This window comes from Aspergillus luchuensis, chromosome 8 (assembly GCF_016861625.1).
Source record: "Aspergillus luchuensis IFO 4308 DNA, chromosome 8, nearly complete sequence".
Taxonomy (NCBI): domain Eukaryota; kingdom Fungi; phylum Ascomycota; class Eurotiomycetes; order Eurotiales; family Aspergillaceae; genus Aspergillus; species Aspergillus luchuensis.
The window spans coordinates 1,769,934-1,789,557 of record NC_054856.1 but is presented as its reverse complement, the minus strand read 5'-3'; the positions used below and the strand labels follow the sequence as shown (position 1 = coordinate 1,789,557).

The following is a 19,624-nucleotide window of genomic DNA, read 5'->3' as shown; positions in this document are numbered from 1 at the left end:
TCTGGGAAAGTTGTTAGCTGTGTGCTGTACTCCGCAGCTCGAAAACGAAAGAGATTAATTTTAAGACCCACCTAAGTGAAAGAAGATACGCTCATCTGTTTGATTCACGAAATGCTCATCTTTGTCTTTGTAGTAATCCATGTGGATACCTTTCCGCAGGAGATCCTAACAACAAAAAGCGACGTGATCAGCTATATATCTCAACACGCACATAGTCACAATACTCACAACACAGTGTAATTGGTGAAGAACGTCAAAGGTCGCCATATACTCTTGGTCAGGGCCAGCGTTTTCGATCTGTACTGCAACATCGGGATGATTGTTCAATGCTGTCAGCTGCTGGCGACTGATGCCCATTGCACCTCCTACCAATGGCTGTTAGAAATTGACAAGGAAGGAGTGTCTGGTCTCTAACTTGTCAAGTCGTGCCATTTGGCATCTACCTCCGGTCCCACACCCGCGTATTCTGAATGGGCGCTATGGAATTGTCGTTTCTCGTAAACGATTCCACTTTCAAAGCCTGGCACTGTACAGGACCTATCAAAATCTGCGTAAAGAAGTCGAAGCAAAGGATGTACCTACACCAGTAATCTGTAGGCTTCTGAATGAAGCCTTCTTTGCGGGAATGGGGCGTGGTTGTCCAGAGGTTGAAAACAAGCATCACAGTATTCAACATCAGTAGAACGACACAGAACAATCCGAAGAACAAGTACTTTCGGCTCATGGGTGGACTGGAGTGAACCACATGGTCCTCAAACGGTCTGCTAAGAAGCACTCGTCTGGATTCGTCTTTGTCAAGACTGCTGCTCCCGCGGCAGTCACTGCCATCGTCAACTGGACAATATGCGGCATCCTTCATTTCTGTTTCTCGTGTCGTTTACAGAACGGCCTCAGAATGCCTCTGAGGTAGAATGGCTCGAGTGGCTCGTAATACCCTTGACTCGGGTTATGTTTTCGGTCATATAAACCCTCTCACTAGCTCAACCTCGCGAGGGGTTATGTTTTGATTGGATAAAGTGGTAATTGTCAATTTTCATTAGGTCACCAGAAATATGCGTGTCGTCATATCGATAACCTTTTCCCGATTCTCTGGAGTGTAAGCGATATGAACAAAGAATATCGTTTTATAGTCGCAGATCACAAGGCAATTTGTGGAAGGGGGGTTCACGAACGTTATGGTGCAGATAAAAGGTGTTAATACTGCATGGTACCCAATCTGGTTTCAAACTTAGTCCGAGAGGCCACATCTTTCACAATTCCTAGAGATTTGTCATCAGTTGCCTTGCTCCCTTATACGTACTCTATTTGAGTTGCAAGTTTACTACTACATCCGATCACTGTTTTGTGGCACTTGTTCATGCTGATCATTGAGCTGTCACGCACTGTATCTGCAGCCAGGACAAAGCAATATCGGAGTTTGTAACGACTTTTTCCTTCACCGGCAAATGTTAGGAACCGCATAAAAAAGTAATATACAAACTTACCATGACTGTCTCTTCACCCGCATGCCTTGGAAATAACAAGAAAAAGCAATATGGGAGACTACAATGGCTGTTGCCTTCACCGATCGGCTTCGCAATTTGTAAAAAGACTTCATAGACGTAGTACAGCAGAGGTCGAGCCCAAGTTTCCATATGGTAATGGCTATTCTGTCCTCACTGTCATTCAATGTTTGCTTTCCCGATATAAAGAGAACATGTAGTATCTCACCCCAGAAAAAGCATAAAAGGCACCGAATCTTAGTCAGATATGGTACAATGCATAATAACTAGTTTACTAGCGCAACCATCAAGTATCTCGCCACAGCTCAATTTGCTTATTGAGTTCAATATTGCATGGATATCCACCCGCTGCCTCACAATATACATGATATCGGGACATATCTCTCCAGTTATCTGATTATATAGATGCAAAATATCAGTGTAACGGTCAGTGCGTTGACACATGACAGTGAGTCCGGTCCCCGCACGGACATGATGGAGACAAGCATTGTCCTCAGACAATTCAAAAGAAAAAGCATATTTCAAGTGGTGAGGGGCGTAAATGCCTCATAGAGATGGTCCACGATGTGAGACCAGACTACCATATATAATGTGGGCCTAGACCTGGAATCTGGGGGTGCAATCTGAATATCTCAAGAACAACAACAAGCCTCACAAGCACAGTAACAATCATCAAGCATACTACCACCATCAATAAGAAAAAGTTGAAAAAAATGCGTTCGATTATCTGGCTGAGTGCACTTATCGGGCTTGCCATCGCGGCACCCGGAGCGTCTATTCCGGAGGAGAACGACAAACGGGAATGGCTCGATGGTTACGGCGGTGGCGGTGGAGATGGCTACGGCGGTGGCGGCAGTGATGGTTATGGTCTAGTAAGTGGTAATCCAGCTTGTGGAAAGGAAGAAATACTGAAATTATATCAGGGTAAGCGGGAATGGCTTGATGGTTACGGCCGTGGCGGTGGAGATGGCTACGGCGGTGGTGGCGGTGATGGTTACGGTCTGGTAAGTGGTAATCCAGCTCATGAAAAGAAGCGAGTACTTACATCTTACCAGGCTAAGCGAGAGTGGCTTGATGGCTACGGTCGTGGAGGCGGCGGCGATGGATATGGTCGTGGTGGTGACGGATATGGTCGTGGAGGTGGCTATTGGAAGGTAATACCCCTACCCTCTGGAGCAGTGAACATGCTAATGAAACTGTATAGGCGTAGCTATAGCGCGTTGGCAGGTGACAAAGTCTGCAGGAAGCTGTACTTGATGTACGCTTCACTGTGCGGTTCATCTACCAAAGCCGGACTCTTTCACCATTTACGCTTTCGACGGATGCATCCTGTTGCCTGGCGCAGCATTCAACATGCAAGGTACTGTATCCGTGCGACTTCCGACAAGGTCTGGCCTTTTCTTGTCACTTATTCTTGAGCCTTAGTGCTTCAAAGGACACAAGTCATAACATTTTTGCTTCATAGCGAGGAGGTACCTGTAAACAGTCTCCTCAATGTTTCATTGTAGTGTGCATCTTTAGTAAGGTATTCTTCGAGTACGTAATCGCCATTTAGCTCATTATGGATAGGGTAGATCTAGGATCAAACTCTGGAATTATGGTTTAGAAGACGAGTACTAGTATAAACTGATAGGTTTAATTCTGTACAAAAGAAGATGATGAGAAGGATAAATCCAAAGGTTTTCTGTTAAAGAGTAATGTTATCATCCCCTTGAGGAAACGTTTATCTTCAGTGAATGATTTACACATTACCAATTGTTCATCTCGGCAAAGATGTCTCCCCCTCCACGCAATTGCCCCCCAGGGCCTGCCAGAGCCATGCGAGAAACATCTATTCGCTCATCCACCATCATGGCCGGCAACAGGGTATGGCTGTTTCCATCAGTCGTAAAGCATACCTTGGAAAGCCGCAATCTCTCCTGCTCACGCAGCATGGCCACAAAGTCGTCCAGAATGTTAATAGTACCGCAGCTCTCTGCCATATGAAGTCCATTGATGACCCAGATAATTGATGGTGGTGCATCCACCAGGAGGCCTTCGATTATCCTCAACGCAGTGGAGGTAGATCCTATCGTTCCATCAAGATCTTCAAAATGTGCCAGGAGCTCTGGGGCACCGTGGAAGTCTGCGGGGAGCAGACGCGCAAGTTGTGCGATTATGGAGTACAAAAGCGCGATGACAGAGGCTTCTTGGCTCGAGACATCCGTGTCGCAATTATACCTTGGCTTACAGAAGAATGAGATGCAGGGAATTTGTGCCCTTGTGCTCAGAGCGCACAGCTGCATGGCTGCCAGGAAGAGATTGGACCTATGATTAAATGACGGGACCCCCTCGAGCCAGATCATTTTCGACCGTGGGCTCCTGATCCAATCCTGGATCTCACTCAATACTTCCTGTGGAAGTAGAGAAGATGGATTTCCTCGGAGTGTATGGGAAAGCTCTTCTCTCCCATCGTCAGTGTACTTCATGAGGGCTGTCGTGGCTTTCTGAATGTCGTAGCGCGTGCATGTCTCATCTGCGTCTTGGATGGTTTATTAGGAAGGTAGAATAAACAGATAAACGCAACAATATTTACCAGAGTCCGACTCAGTCTTCCATGTCTCGACTTCAGTAGCTTGAACATCTGTTGGCTTAACATCCGTCAGGCTCTCCCTCTTCTCACGTATCTTTAGCGACTGTGGATCTAGCTCACAGATCAGATTACCATTCGTAAGTTGGCTTAAGTTATGGCCAGGTAGTTGTCCTACCATTTTTAGCATTCCTCTCAACCTCTTGCAGCGTTTCAAGTGAGCATGCTCCCACGAGCTGACCCAAGCGGTGAAACTTCGCCTGCGTCGCATTTCGGTCGTCGTCTCGACTCTCACTTCCCACAACGTGAAGATATAAGAATTTTCCAGAGACGTCAATTGGCCGTGGGCTGACAATATCGAGCACTTGGCCAAGCTTGCTGCTGATTCCCAGGACCTGCTTCTCTGCCAAATGTGTCGCTTCGTCACGGATCCGTGCAACCGCCGATTTCATGCGATCAACCAAGTCCTTGACTTCATGGTCATAAGAGCTCCTATCAATGATCGTCCGATATCGATGGCGCGGTCGACTAAACCATGACATTGCGTTGCAGAGAAACTCAAAGACCATCACGTAGTAGTCCACGACGAGTGTCCTCATGTCTGCGCTGTCCCAGATATCCGTCTTTTTTTGGACGAGCCTCAAATCACTGCTAAGATCAACCAAGGCGGAAAAGAAGCCCTCGGCAATTCGCTTATAATTGGCACATATCTAAGTACGCGCAGATGTTTTGAGCTCATGGCCAACTCGTGCTCTCCGGATGTGATCGCATACCTTGACGACTGACGATATAACGCCCGTGATCAGACTGATGTACTTGTCTCCGGTCGGGATGAACTTGAACAGAAAAGAATGGTCGTCCATCATCTCCAGAAAGTCGACAACATAGCTCTTGACCTTTCCCAGTCCTTTACTTCTCTTAGCCTGCCAGTCCATCTGGGCGTCCTGGACGATATTTCTCAACGTGGCAATATTCGGTATCTCCGGGACTAGTTGATCAGAGCCCACTCTTGAATGTTCAGGATGATGTTCCCGAAATTGCTGCCAAATCTCTACAATGCTCTTCCGACCATCTTCAAGCCGCCTCAAATCTGCGTCACTGGTGAATCATACAGTCTCAGCATAATGCTACTACGTGAAAAGACATGCCTGGTTGCATGATGGGCCTTACTCTGTGGTATCCCCGAATTTGAGCCATTTGCTCCATTGTTCCGCCTGCACCCGAGACTGTGTCTCGATCTCGTCCCGCTGTTTTATCGTGGTACTCAGGGCCTGGGTGAGCGGATTGTTGGGCGTTTCCTGCTCTGCCTTCATACTATATCGCCTAATCAGAAAGGATATCGGTGGTTGTTGCATTGCTTTCTCGTCTCCTGGAGTCACTAAAATTCAAGTCTTGTCGAATTTTAGTTGTATGTGGCGTGTTAGATATAGGAGACGAAATGGTGATGGTGTCGTCTAATGGGGCGGAGAGGGCTTGGGCATTGGGCACTGAGAGATATCCCATGCCTTTACGCCCCCACTCAGCCTCTTCCGTGGCCGTTTGAGTGCCAGCAGACCAGTCGCCAAGGCAGAGGAAAACAGGGAAAGTTCGTATTAGCATGGGTGGTATGGCCGCCAGACACGGGTCCATAAGCGCTGGGCGTGAGAATGGAGCGCTAAGTGGAGTGCTAAGCCTCTCAACCTCCACAAAATGGTGGGATCAGAAGATAAGCCATGCAGTAACCTTCAGCCAGAACTAACATGTTTAGTGGTATAAAAGGCGGACCGACATTACTTCATGCGGACACCCAGAGTCGATTCTTTTATCATCAATTACATAAATTTCAATTTTGCGACTTGTTTCAGGGTTCGGCAAAAAGAACCATGAGCCACGGCACCGTAGGAGACGTGACTGCCATGACCTTAGGCACTACTTTGGTTTCAACTTCCCCTACTAACATAAGCATAAATGTGAGTGCAGAATCAGACTCTGCCTCGTCGAATGCCAAAACACATCAAAGGACAGGAGCAGAGCACTCCCCGAGTTCCGATTTGGAGGAGGATTCTGCAAAGGAACAAGTCACAGAAACTGGTGGAGAGGGAGGTGTTTCCAGTGACCAAACCAAGGACCAATATGAGGATAATCAGGTGTCATGGGCAACATTATACTGTCCGGAGAATGGGCGATCCCATGCGACCCTCCTAGATTTTGGATTTGGCGAATGCCCCAAGTGCGGCCAGAATTTGACGGTCATGTGGACGCAGCCCACATGGACTCAGCAGGAGTTCAATAACCCACAAGAACACAGCAACGAACAGGATGACAACCAACCGGGACCGCATTTGCCTATGAACAGCGAAGCAAAGCAATCGGCTTCAGCGCCCAAGTTCCACGAGGACTCCACAACTGATCCTTCTTCCATTGTGACCTATTGCCTGGAATATCTAGACGCCGGGAGCAACGTTATCACCACAGTGCCATGGTCAGGTCCTTTCAACAGCTCAGTCATTCCGAAAAGCGTCGAGGTCAAGCAGCGCGTTATTTTCAATGTCACTACTGTTTTGGAAACGTCTGTGCCCCCGGACCCGCACAGATACTCAAATGAAGTCGAAGGCCTTCTACACGATGGCATCATAACGAACCCGACCATCGAGGTTGGGGTCCGTTCGACCCGTATGACCATCTTCTCCAAGACTCTTCTCAATGCTCTGGCCCGTGCTGTAACTTACTACCCGGCTGAAAGACTGGGTGGGGAGTATCTCCAACTCAATGAGCCGTTTTGCTTAGTCGGTCATCATCTGAAAGAGCTTGAAGCTTACCGCGCGACATATCGAGAAAACGATGTTGGCTCCCCACAGCAAGATGCCGCAGACCGTGAGCCTGCCATTCCGATGTGTGACAAGGAGACATTCGATCAGCTAGGCCTGCTGCTTGATTATGTAAAAGACTCATTCTATAAAGATCGTCTCCCTGATGAACTAGCCCGACACACCCAGAACCGTTGCACATTCCGAATGCTGTGGCTACTCTTCAAGCCGGGAGAAACTGTGTATATGGAGTCTGGGGGTCAACTGTCAGCCTACGTGGTCCAATATATGCAAGTTGATAAAACGTTGCTTTCATCCACCGGTCGCAAGTTCACTCATCCGTATATTGTCCAGCTGTGGAACCTTGACTTTAATGGTACATATGTCGGGAGGCGTTCCAAAACCGTGACTATCGCACATTTCGATGGTGAGCGACAAGTCACCTCGCTCAAAATATTTCCGTGCCACTTCATCGATAGACAGGACAATGGAAAGACTCGAAGGCACTTGGAGGATCTTGGGCGGAAATGGTATGAGCTTCTTCAAGGAAGGCAGGTGTTCTACTTGGGCGAGTTCCTGGGTCCATCTAAGCGACAGGTAAGCACGCGTTTATTAATCGCATAAGCTATACTGATATCTGTGACAGTACCAAGGTCGCATCTATGTCGACTCGGCTTCTTATTTTGCACAGCACGAATATACAGCCCCAGACATTTGTGAAGTCGAGGACATGGGCGACGGGCTAGCCAAATGCCTCTGCGAGGAGTGTCGTGGCTGGAAACCTCACCCGTTGCCTGGCTTCCGGTGGGCCGCTTATGACCTTTTGGACCCGAGAGTGGATACCGATCTTGAGCTTCCTGAGTCCTCCGAAGGTGCTCGTCATCGCTACTTACTCTGCAGCCGGGTACTCTATGGACTTGTGTTGAAGTCCAGGACATGGGGTGGGTGCTACCATGCCGAATCTACCTTTCTCAACGACTCGCTAACGGTTGCAGAGGAATTGAACGTCGCGTATTGTAGGGAGCCGAAAGTAAACAAAAGGGCTATTGATAGCTTGGTTATGCCGGAAGCGAGGAAAGAGATGATCCGCGCGCTTGTGCAGAAATACACAGATTCTAGAAGCGACGAACACAATAGATCCTGGGGAGCCGATTTCATTGAGAACAAAGGTGAAGGGCAGATATTCCTCCTTCATGGCAGTCCGGGTGTGGGGAAAACCTTTGTAAGTTGTATCCTCCCCAGATTTAACCGGAACCTCACTGACGACCACAGACTGCTGGTAAGTCGCATACACGATCAAATGACAGCACGTCGCTATCATCACTGACCCAACCCAGAGTGTATAGCTGAATACACCGGACGAGCACTACTATCGCTGACCGTTGGAGACATCGGTACGGACGAAGTCGTAATGGAGAAACAATTGTCCAAATGGTTCAGACTAGCCGAACAATGGGGTGCGGTTATGCTCATCGATGAGGCGGATGTTTATCTAGAGAGGCGACAGATCACAGATCTTAAGCGCAATAGCCTGGTATCCGGTAAGTTTGTTAGAGTATTACTCAGATAACTCCAACTCACACATGACTCCGAAAGTATTTCTGCGATGCATCGAATACTATCGAGGAATCCTATTCCTGACGACTAACCGAGTCGGCCACTTTGATGATGCCTTCATCTCTCGAATTCACGTCGTCATTCGGTACGACAATCTGAGCGAAGAAAACCGGAGAACGATCTGGGAACAGTTCTTCGACAAGTTGACCGACGAGCGCAATGACTTTGTTGTGACTCGACGTGCAAAGTCCTACGTCTTGGAGGATGAAGTGATTAGCAAAATGCAATGGAATGGACGGGAGATTCGTAATGGTATGGTCTTTACCCATTCTGGCTGTTCATACAAATAAAGAAACTGACATAGTTTTTCTTTCTAGCGTTTCAAACAGCCGTTGCCCTCGCCGAGTACCGTTTCTCTCAAAAACAAGACAAGTCCAAAGACGACGGCCCGACATTGGATCAGCGAGACTTTGAGCAAGTGTGCAACATGACGAGGGACTTCAAGCAGTACTTGACTACTGTGCATGGTATTGATGAAGAGGATCGCGCCTTTCACGCTAAAGCTAGAGCCGGTAATATCCGCAGGACTTGAGGTCACGTACAAACATGCCACATAGACACCATATGATGTCAGCCATACCATCTAGGTCATTCACTCATCACCTCCCTTCCGATAACTCACACCTTAACATCTCATTCACCAATACTTAGGTCATCATTCTGCAACTTATCAGCTTACAATAAGGTACCCAATCAGCTCCCCCTATTCTCCGAGAAGTCGAAACAATCGCGAAAATCCACTTTACCTGACAGACCAATCATTCGACGCGCCGGTGACGCGTGGACGTAATTATAGAATTAGATCATATCAGATTAGATTGTCTTCCAAAATATTGGTCTGGGGTATGGCTGTCTACCGTGATGAATGATTATTTTTTGCTGATAGCCATATACGCTCTACCCGATAAGTGAGGTCGATTTCTTGAGGGCTTCTTCATCTCGAGCTGTGCTTCTAGCTTGTTTCAGGTCTTCGGATATACTCCCGGTATCACTAATAGATGGGGGTAGCGACCCCCCGAACTAAGAAGCCATCATCATAATCTATTGTTAATCTGCCAGACTATGGCACTGCATTACCTGCAATATTACTTCCTATCTCGCTAATATGCTCCAGTATCAAGAGAACCATTTTCAACTACCAGCGATAATGGAGTGCGTATCATTAAGTAACACTCGAGAATCACATTTGGGAAATAGTGGTCAGTGTTCTTGAAACTCTATATGAGTGTTTAATTTCCTCGTGCGGCCGAATTCCCCTCCCCAATCCCCAGATCTCGAACACTTTTTCCTCCTTGTATGCTCAAAATTAAAGTGCTCTAATGTCTACGGTTAGTATCAGCGACTCTTCAGAGCCGGTTGTCCGCCTTACAAAAACGAAATGAGGTAAAACGAAATGGTCTCTATAATAATGAAGGCGGGATGATAATTTCAAATCCCATATAATCGAGAGGATGCTTATGGTAAGTCAAATGATAGAAAGGTATGCTGTATAAGAGAAGTAAAGGTCGCTGAAAAACACGTTATAGAACAGTGGTAAAATAAGCGCCCGAGCCGCCACATGCTCCTTCAACACCATAAAACAGACCTTATTCTCAGGTATAACCAAAGACTCCGACGTAGTCCCTGACGTATTCATAACTTTCAGCAAAGGAGAACAAGTATGACGTAAGTTGCCTTCATGTTAGCTGTAGAAAGCGCAGCTTGCGACGGGACTCTATCAATACATTACTGACTCGCCTGACCAAGGGCTTTCCTTGAACTGCCCTAATTTACTCTTCTCAGCTGGGAATACTAGCTACTCATTGAGTGGAGACATTTAGGGATAGCAATGGTTGCTGTGGACACGTTGCCTCAAACTTTATCCTGACAGATATCAACACCAGCTCACAAACAATTGTCAACCCAACGTTGCTGAAAGAGAGGTCAATTTCGTATCCAAATCGGGGATCTTGGCAATTGTAGTGCCATTTGCGGAGTCATTGAGGATAGATGCTTAGCCGTTTGGGTGCATGCCTTTGGAAGGTAGGAGAGCATCTGTGAGGTGAAAGGTGCTAGATAGCAATATCTCGTGACAAACTTCTTGGGCCTGAAGGTTCTTGTTGTGACGATAGCAGCAGCGAGCCCACCAGGGTCCAAAGGAGTGATCGAGCTTTTGCTAACCAATACAACGCCCCCATCATAAGGGATAGGGCCTAAGACTGAGGAGTCTTTAACACGTACTAACATGGCCCGACAATGATTTGGTAGACTGAGGAAGGCGCTTCGGGCCGTTGTCGCTCAGGGATGTGGGCTGGATGGAAGTGTTATGATCGGCAGTATTTCGGCTTGTGGTGGGGCAATACATACGGTAGATAAATAATAAACAACACTTACTCTGCAAGAAAGAGCTTTGGCATGTAGGTATCAAATTCTCGTACTTTGGGAAGTTGTCATCTGGTATCCCGAGCCCTAATAATGGTTTTCAAGCAAGAAAATGTGGGATAGAAGTAAGCTAGTATCGATACGCCTAACTGATTGATAGACAATGACCTATATTTTGTTATCTCTTTAAATCGGTACGCGAAAGCCATCTACACGACCTGAGTAGAGTCAACAATCTAAAGTTCTCTATCCGAGTAGACGAGGATTATTTCTCATACAAAGGTAATAATACAAATTCATAGAACAGAATACATCCACATCAGACCAATCTTCGTCACATTTTTTATTTGCTCCCCTTAGCCTTTCGATAGCTGTGACCATCGTAAGTATAAGCATATTCGCCGACATCAAATCCCCACTTGCCCTTGCCATTGGAACCCGGTTTACAAATGGCATCATCCTTGTTAGGCTTTGAATTGTTATTCCGGAGAGCCTTGCAGTAGGGACTGATTGATACTCAGAACAAGCATTTGTCAGAAGAAGGGCATAGAGACATAAGGCCATATCTTACCCGAGGGTCCCAGTCCACCCGGTAATTTGATACCAGCTATTTTGGCCTTTATGTGCCGGTTGGATTTGGTAATTTCTGTAGAAGCTGTTGATTGATCCGCCCTGAGAATGCTGGGACTTTTCAGTTACTGGGAAAAGGAGAGCCCTATATAGTGGTTAGTACGCGAAGTAGTTATCATCATCAGGGAGCTTACTGATAACCACCCTGAGTAGTTGATGCGTAAGAAAACTCCTCTGGAGATACATATAGAGTGCCAGGGATCTTGACGTTAGCCACTGTTGGGTTTCAGAATAGGCCAGTGCCATCGCTTCCTGGGAACTTCTTCTTTACACCCGCATCCTTTCGATTTTGATCACTCTCTGTTCCGTCGTGCTGGCTGGGTGGTTGAAGAGAATGTGTCTATCAGATAAATGTTCACTGCTGTATTGGTTCTGAGGGTTAGTGCCAGAGGCTTACAAGATTAGTTTCTTTTCCAGATATAAGATAGCATAGCAGTCACCATCAAAAGGTAGAGCGTTTTCTTTCTTAACCTCCATGGTTCCCGCAATGGGGTAGGCTTTACTTGAACCAGCAACAGGAGGGGCACGCCTATCTAAGTTGGTCGCAGAAGCACTATCAGGGGCTAAAATTGGGGCTGCGTGGGTAAAGTGTATGCTCCCTATGCAGAAGAAAGATGCAAGGAGATTGAAGACCCGCATGTTGAAAGAGATAGAAGGTGTATAAAATGAGCTAATCCTTAAGTAAAGATTTGATTTAAAGCACTGATACGTCCCTTGGACATTGAGATGCTCCAGAGAGCTAGGAGAGAGCTTGCTTTTGTATTTGGCTCCTGATCTCTCCAGGTCTTACATCACAAATAAATTCAAGGACATGTCTGTGGCACCACACTGGGGCTGAAATTGCTGACTTTCTCTTGCAATTGTGAACGGAGAGCAGCATAGTATACTGAAAAGGATAAGCAAATTTAAAATCCAACATGGGTATCAGGGACGTGAAAAGGCACAAGAGCCTTCATGAAACATGGTATCACTGTCATTGAGAAATTGGTGACAACTGAAGGGGAATAGGCTGACCAAGAGATTGCCAGATGTGACCCATCATTGAAAAGATGTGCTTAGAGAATAACTTCGAAATGGTAGCATCGGAGAAAAGTAGGTGGATGGAAAAATGGGTAGGTAGAAGGCAGTCATTGTCAGGGATCTCAGTCTGAGTATCCTAACAGCCCGTGATTGCCAGATGGCTATATTGGCATCCATTCTGCTAGAAAAGGACTGAGTCGTTGGCAAAACCTGGGAAAGTGTTGGTTTCACGAGTAGTAAACCTCGAGGATCAGAAAACCGCATTTGCGAGAACCCAAAACTACATCTGTCACCAAGGGCAAGTATTACTCAACTGGGGCCTAACATCCCCCAGAGAGCCATAGAAGCTTTTCATTGGGTCATTACTGAAGTAGCATGCTTTTGCAAGGAACTTGTAATCTAATTTCGGTCGCACAGCATGTTGCAAGAGAGGCTAATACCCGTGATCTTTGCCTGCTTAGCACCATAGCAAACAAGGTAGACAGACCAATGTCTGCCTAGGCGTCTGTTAGATGCTCAAAGGAGACAAAACCGCATACGACCGGTTTAGGCTTCTAGTTGCGGAAAGTCCGTAATAATCACAACAGTGCTAGACTCGAGCTTTCCTCTGAACCTGACCGACATGAATTTCCAGCTGTCAAACAAAGCAATTTCTGAGCCCGTCGCGGCTTGGATTCCCAGTCTGATCTCCCCCTTCTTGACGCGTTGGCTTACGTGACACACACACATAAGGCTCTCTTCAAAGTTCCTGCACATCTAGCTCACATTGGCTGACTACGTTACTCATCACTGAACAACTAATTTACATGACAGCGGTTCGCCCCTGAATTGCAGCATCTGACAGGCATGTAGCCGAAGAGTTAAAAGCGGTGTGTTACGTGTCGCCTATCACCGCATATTCACCATATACGCGCCTTACCCAACCTGGCCATCCAGCGGTGATAGGAGTATTTAAGGACGTCTATCCCAGCTGTCTCTTCCGTGTCTAAGCCTAATGCCACTGAACAGGAGCTCCGCGCTGATCCGTTCCAAGATTGACAAAACCACTGGCTGTTAATCCACTCACAATGTCCGATATCATGACTCTGTTCACAGCAAACATGCCAGCAAGTGTACGAGAGATGACATTCTCCTCTACACGTCTGAGTAAGCTTAGCTAACCTCCTGGAATAGATCTTCAATCAGCTCTTCGATGAGAGCCAGACGGCTGACAATGCCTGTCCGTTTCTTACGCTTGTCCGTTATCCTGAGCAGAAAGAGGTGGACGAATGGGGAACGGAAGCGCCCATTCAAGACTTCAAAACAGGATTCCTAGGCAAAACAGACGACGAGCTCCGTCAGTACTTCCGTCGCTTCTTCTCGGAAAGACCACCATCTGAACAAGGGATGATTGTGGAGAACTGGATGGCAGTGCTAGACGACCAGTCGGCCGTGGACTCAACGACCGTGCTACACTATGGGATGAAGAAATCAATGTGGGATGACCTACATGAATACGAGCCTGATAAGGAAGTCTTCGGAGAAGGGAAGCTTTGTGAGGACGGGTATATCTGGTGGAAGTGGAGGGTCCCGTTCAAACACTCATATAGTTTTTTCATTGCCGTCGAACACTGCGACTTTGAGATTCTGGAGCTGTTGTGTCGCCCTGAACATCGGTACTCCCAAGGGATTGTTGATTATGAGACTTGCTGGAAGATTATTTGCGGGGATATCCGTGATCCTTTGGGGAAGGTGGGAGGACAACGGGAGGCGTCGCCTGAAGCGTGATATTGAGTGCCACTATTGTTGGCCACAGAACTTCACGGCTGAAGGAGCTAAGGGGGAAGAACTGCAGTATGGTTAGGAATTTGTCATGCGAAAATTCAAGCTGGATTGATTTACATTCCTACGTATATTCTTCGGCACGATCACTTCCGTTACAGAACAATAATAGGATGATGGACAATGTCGCCTTGATGACGCACAGTGACCGGGGAAGCATAGTAAGCTATATTCAGTAGGCGGTATGAGCACAACTAAGTGATCAGTGATTATATTATCTTCGCTAGGTTATTCAATTCACGGGGTATATTGATAGAGATCATATTTATTTGCACTATCATGTACTCACATGCTATAACACAACTATGGGTTATGTGTCAAAAAGACTTCGGTTTACCTCTCCGATATCTATCCCCAAAGGGACTATTTCCAGAGACTCGCCATAGCAAACTGGGTGCGTAGTGGATGGCGGCCCTCCCAATTGGTACCATGACAAAGGACCAGAGCAGCAGAACGGAGGGCAGTATCGCCTAATGCACTACAACATGTCAGAAAATCCCGACATGGAACCGTGATCCATAATCTCCGGTTATTCGGCATTCGGCTTTTCTCCCTCTAGAATGAATGCGACTGTCCAGTGTTTGTATCTCGACCAGACGGCTTGCTAGGTTTAGTCCTGTCAGCTTGATGAAGAGGACAACCGACGACCATAGCCCTGACCAGCTCGTCGTAGATGCTCTGCGTGCTTTCTGTATCTTTCAAAGTGATAGGCCTTTGTTTCTTCTACTTCAGGTCCGTTTGATTCGGAGCAAGAAATCACAGGCCACATCGTAGTTCGGCTCAATCTCTCCGTGAGTCGCCATGGCTGGCAGTCAACCACGCCTACAGACATGGATCTATTCTACTTTCTCCGCCACATTTCATCGTCTGGCGGCGAAGTGTCTTACACGGGAAATACCGGGGAGTGAGCTTCGGTGACAAAGGGCTTCCTGAAAGTAAGTCTACGAAAAGTCAATCCTCAGCACCCGCGCCATCGCCCTTGGTTGCCTTATCGTGATTATTACTCCACCGACGTTCTTCCAGTTATCCCTAATGAGGTGTACACTGTGGATGTGGAACTGCGGCCTACGAATGTCGTGTTGCAGAAGGGTGAGCGCCTCGTTTCAGATATCGGCGCTTCTGAACTGGCTGGTAGCGGTTTGTTCCAGCACAATGGTCCAAGTGACAGGTAAGCTAACGACAGCACGTTCCATGGAATAATTGTAACACATAATACTGAATAACAATCGAACAGGCCGGAAAGCGTTTTCAAGGGCAACAATCATGTGCACTTCGGACCCAACTATGAGAACTGGATCAGTCTTCCCGTAAATCCAAGCAGCGATTGATCCAGAGTACCTGTATCCAATCTAGAGATTCTAGTGGTAACAGTGACATTGTCAGATATTCTTGCTCTCAGGGGTCTCTCCTCCAGCGTACCTTCTCATATTATGAACCCTTGCATGACCAAGCTCAGTTGAACCAAGTCGATCTGCTCACTCCCGTGCCAACCACAGCCTAAATTACTAGCTGTCTGGCATGAGGACAGGGGTCAGTATATAAGCACTGCAGAGGAAGGGACAACCTGAGGAGATCGTTATCCTGAGTGGGATCTAAGTGCATCTCATCGCCTACCAGGAGCATTTGGCCCAAAATAAATTTATGATCCGTGAGATCCATGATTATCCAGTTCTTTCGACCCTCGGGTGAAATCCCGGAGATGTTCCAGTGTTTCATCTACGAAAATCCCGGCGATACCGACAGTTATGATACTGTTTGCCCAGGAAGCCCTAGTAAATCGGTATGTTAGTTGATTACGCAGGCTTGTGAGGCGACATAGTGGGCTTTGCTTTGGCGGGTCTGTGTATATAGGGCACCTGTTCCTCCTCCTTAATCTAGGCCATCTCTGAAATGACACCGGCCGTCCACCTTCAGAAAACACATAAGTTCACCCGAGACTCACCGCATGCCTCTTAAAAACCACCAACTCAAACAGGAATCCCGGCCGTCCATCATGCGGGGAATACTCCACCTAACTAAGCAAGGGCGGGCTAAATGCCGGAGAAGGAGCCGAGCTTCTTTTCTTTATCTTTCGCCCGACCTTCTCCAAAGCTGGGCGTCGTAGGCTTTCAGCAGGTAATGATAGATATGAAGTGGTCGCAATTGTTGCCCTTAGCTCTGCATCTGAGCTCCACAGCAACAGCCAGCATATCTACTGAAAGTGAGTCAACCCTGAACCATCCTAGGAAAAACGTTGCATATACATCCCTACTTAACATATAACAACCAAAATTAGGTATGGAAAAAGCACTCGAGCCATTCAAGTATAACACATTTCCCCTCGGTACAATTACCGCCACAGGCTGGCTGCATGATCAGCTGGAGCTCGAAGCAAATGGATTGGCCGGCCATCTCAACGACTTCTACCGCTTTGTGGCTGGATCAACATGGGTCGGGGGTGATTGGGAGTACAGCACGCTAGACGAGGCAGCGCCCTACTGGTTTAACTACGTTGTCCCCCTCGCCTGGACCATCGACGACGCGCGCCTGAAAGCTCAGGCGAAGCAATTTCTCGATTACGTGCTTGACAATCAAGCTGAAGATGGATGGCTGGGGCCCGAGAAAACTCACCAAACTCGAGGAATCTGGGCACGTAGTCTGCTCTTCTTTGGCTTAGTGGTGAGTGCATATGTCTGGTATGTGTACATGTGGTGCTTGGCTCTGACCCAGCGGTCCAGCAATACGCACAAGCAGATCCATCCGAGACGGACCGGATTGTAACAGCGATGCATAAGTTTACCATCCTGGCTCATTCCATGCTCAAGGACAATTTCACCGGCCTCATCGAGAACACGACGCTTGGAGACGAGTTTGATCCCTACGGCTTTGGACTAGCCCGGACGCATGAGTTGCCCATGTCGTTGCAGTGGTTGTATGAGAACTATCCACGAAATAACTCAGAAGTAATCTGGGAGACTATAGAGCTTATGTTTGCCGGTGGTGTCGCGGGTGGGAAGGACTGGACAACCTTCTTCGTGGAGGGCGTTTTCCCTACCTTGGGAACGCCGTATATCACGACCAGCTCATTCACCCATGGTGTCAGTTTAGCGGAAGGTATGCAATTGAGCCCTAGGGCACTGGAAGGTAGTGCTGACCGAGACAGGCTTACGGTATCCGACGGTGCTCTACCGAATGAATGGAAATCCTTCCCTGCTGGACCAGACCGCGTTAGCGGTAAACTTGCTCACCACCTACCAGTCGACACTTGCTGGGAGCATCACGGCCGATGAGCATCTGGGCGGACTCAGTCCCGAGCGAGGGTATGCGTGTCTTCGTCTCTCTTCAAATTTACCATTTGGTACTGACATGAAACAGCTCGGAAACTTGCATATCGGTTGAGATGATGTTTTCTATGGCCTATCTGTATCGGTTCTACGGCACCAACGCATACGCAGACCGAGCCGAGCGCGTCGCATTCAACTCCCTCCCTGCAGCGCTATCACCGAATTGTAAGTCTATGAGCACCTAGTACAGATATCCCAGCTAATACTTTCTTAGGGTGGTCACATCAATATGTCCAGCAGGTCAATCAGCCTTGGTCCCGCAACTTGAGTGCCGTCCCTTTCGCCAACGTGAACTCCTACGCCAACAGCTATGGCCTCGAGCCCAACTTTCCTTGCTGCACCGTAAACCATGGCCAGGGTTATCCCAAGTATGTGGCCGCTTCTTATGTCCTTGAGGGAGACAGCCATGTGATTCACGCACTACTGGGGCCCGAAACATTGAGCACGACCCTTGCTGCAGGCAACGTGACCATAGCATGCACAACCAACTACCCCTTCTCCGGCCGACTGGAGTATGCAATCACAGCCACCACCGACCTATCATTCTCTGTCCGTATCCCTGACTGGGTGAACAAGACGAGCTCTCAGTACTCACTGGCGGGTGGATCGTCCAAACCCCTCTCCTCGGCCTCCAATAACCTGCAAACCTTCAACCTCACCAAAGGAACTACCCAGATAGCTGTGGAGCTAGAGATGGGCATCCAGGTCACAAAGTCACCAGCCAACGGCACCGCAGCCATCTACTACGGCCCATTATTATATGCGCTAGACATAGACTACAACTCCACCTACCACAGCCCCCTCAACTACTCCTCCTTGAAGCCACTGCCAGCAGACCAGATCGTGGCGCAGACACATGACTATGTGCTCGACCCAACCTCTGCTTGGCGGTATGCTATCGATCCGACCTCGGTCACTGTTCAGCAGGTCTACGATCGCGATGGACAACTACAAAATCCCATCTGGGCGAAAAATGCCACCCCCGTTGCCTTGTTCGCGGATGCATGGCTGGTCCCCTGGGAGGAGGACTCGGGGACCGCTGCGGTGCCCCCTAAGTATCCAAATGTCTCTGGGTCGCCGAGTAAGATCCGCTTGGTCCCTTACGGCTCGGCAAAGCTGCATATTGCCGATTTCCCTATTGCGGTTCAGTCGTCCTAGGGGCTTGTCTATGGCGTTATGGAATATATAGCTCATTAAATTGTTGAGGCTTTGGTGATTTCATAATCACGACCCCAGAGAGGTTCGCTATGTGGCTCTTGGAAGCCGTCTACAAGGTAGCATGTGTGGTAGGACTACCTAAACTTAATTGAAGTTACAACAGCACGTTACGTATGGACGGGTTCTCGATTGTAAACCAAATAAATAGGAAGAGTATAGATCCAGATTTTCCAAATCTTCACTGGCTTTCCACAATAATAGCCATTAAGAAATAATATTTAGAGAAATATAATTAGAATACATTTCATAGTTCTGTTGATTTTATTATTTTATTCTATTTACTTACTTTTATTATTCATATAATATATATGTATTCTTCTTTCCTTTCTTACGTTCAATATTCTAGTCTAGTATGCTAGCTTCCATCGACCTGACTCGAATTAGACTCATCCCTTATATGGAGTACAAAATTCCTCCCCTGACTATTGATCGATGTTACTCACCGTATTCCGGAAAGTGCTACCCTTGCAGTAACAACTTTCCTCCTTTGTTACCAACTTACAGAAAAGAGATATGTCCCAACGTCACTGTTAAGGCACAGACCGGGATCTGCATCTTCCCGCATTCCACCGCTCCCGCCAAGATATACACACCAGGGGTGAATCATCTGGCGTAACGCGACAGTAGGATCTTTCCGTGAACATCATGATCATGAGAGGATTGTCATTATCATCAATTCGATCATTGCGACCGCTGACCCTGTGTCCTCATGGCATTTCACCTATTCACATAACGCGCATACCAACCCGTCGCGTCTTTGCTAGCACCGCGTCCAGA

At 47.6% G+C, this 19,624-nt stretch overlaps 7 protein-coding genes across 7 annotated transcripts; 5 read left to right on the top strand and 2 right to left on the bottom strand.

Annotated features, from left to right (window-relative positions):
- Positions 1–60: 60 nt before the first annotated feature.
- On the bottom strand, positions 61–859 carry AKAW2_80641S (oxidase ustYa family protein; the record flags this gene model as incomplete). Its single annotated transcript, XM_041681684.1, has 4 exons — positions 61–165; positions 229–365; positions 416–526; positions 583–859. The coding sequence occupies 4 exons, from the start codon at positions 857–859 to the stop codon at positions 61–63; spliced, it is 630 nt and encodes a 209-aa protein (XP_041548602.1).
- A 1,356-nt stretch (positions 860–2,215) lies between these two features.
- AKAW2_80640A (uncharacterized protein) lies at positions 2,216–2,712 on the top strand (the record flags this gene model as incomplete). The annotated part of the gene is made up of 2 exons (XM_041681683.1): positions 2,216–2,656; positions 2,707–2,712. 2 exons carry the CDS (start codon positions 2,216–2,218, stop codon positions 2,710–2,712), a joined length of 447 nt encoding a protein of 148 aa, XP_041548601.1.
- Positions 2,713–3,250: 538 nt separating this feature from the next.
- Positions 3,251–5,426, bottom strand: AKAW2_80639S (uncharacterized protein; the record flags this gene model as incomplete). Its single annotated transcript, XM_041681682.1, has 5 exons — positions 3,251–4,023; positions 4,078–4,185; positions 4,250–4,781; positions 4,845–5,169; positions 5,242–5,426. The coding sequence occupies 5 exons, from the start codon at positions 5,424–5,426 to the stop codon at positions 3,251–3,253; spliced, it is 1,923 nt and encodes a 640-aa protein (XP_041548600.1).
- A 507-nt stretch (positions 5,427–5,933) lies between these two features.
- AKAW2_80638A (uncharacterized protein) lies at positions 5,934–9,006 on the top strand (the record flags this gene model as incomplete). The annotated part of the gene is made up of 7 exons (XM_041681681.1): positions 5,934–7,454; positions 7,504–7,798; positions 7,853–8,079; positions 8,130–8,136; positions 8,195–8,398; positions 8,454–8,726; positions 8,792–9,006. The coding sequence occupies 7 exons, from the start codon at positions 5,934–5,936 to the stop codon at positions 9,004–9,006; spliced, it is 2,742 nt and encodes a 913-aa protein (XP_041548599.1).
- A 4,546-nt stretch (positions 9,007–13,552) lies between these two features.
- On the top strand, positions 13,553–14,252 carry AKAW2_80637A (uncharacterized protein; the record flags this gene model as incomplete). Its single annotated transcript, XM_041681680.1, has 2 exons — positions 13,553–13,597; positions 13,659–14,252. 2 exons carry the CDS (start codon positions 13,553–13,555, stop codon positions 14,250–14,252), a joined length of 639 nt encoding a protein of 212 aa, XP_041548598.1.
- Positions 14,253–15,107: 855 nt separating this feature from the next.
- Positions 15,108–15,634, top strand: AKAW2_80636A (uncharacterized protein; the record flags this gene model as incomplete). Its single annotated transcript, XM_041681679.1, has 3 exons — positions 15,108–15,210; positions 15,330–15,474; positions 15,541–15,634. 3 exons carry the CDS (start codon positions 15,108–15,110, stop codon positions 15,632–15,634), a joined length of 342 nt encoding a protein of 113 aa, XP_041548597.1.
- Positions 15,635–16,340: 706 nt separating this feature from the next.
- On the top strand, positions 16,341–18,787 carry AKAW2_80635A (uncharacterized protein; the record flags this gene model as incomplete). The annotated part of the gene is made up of 6 exons (XM_041681676.1): positions 16,341–16,506; positions 16,582–16,964; positions 17,024–17,399; positions 17,449–17,605; positions 17,661–17,794; positions 17,844–18,787. 6 exons carry the CDS (start codon positions 16,341–16,343, stop codon positions 18,785–18,787), a joined length of 2,160 nt encoding a protein of 719 aa, XP_041548596.1.
- Between the last annotated feature and the right edge of the window lie 837 nt (positions 18,788–19,624).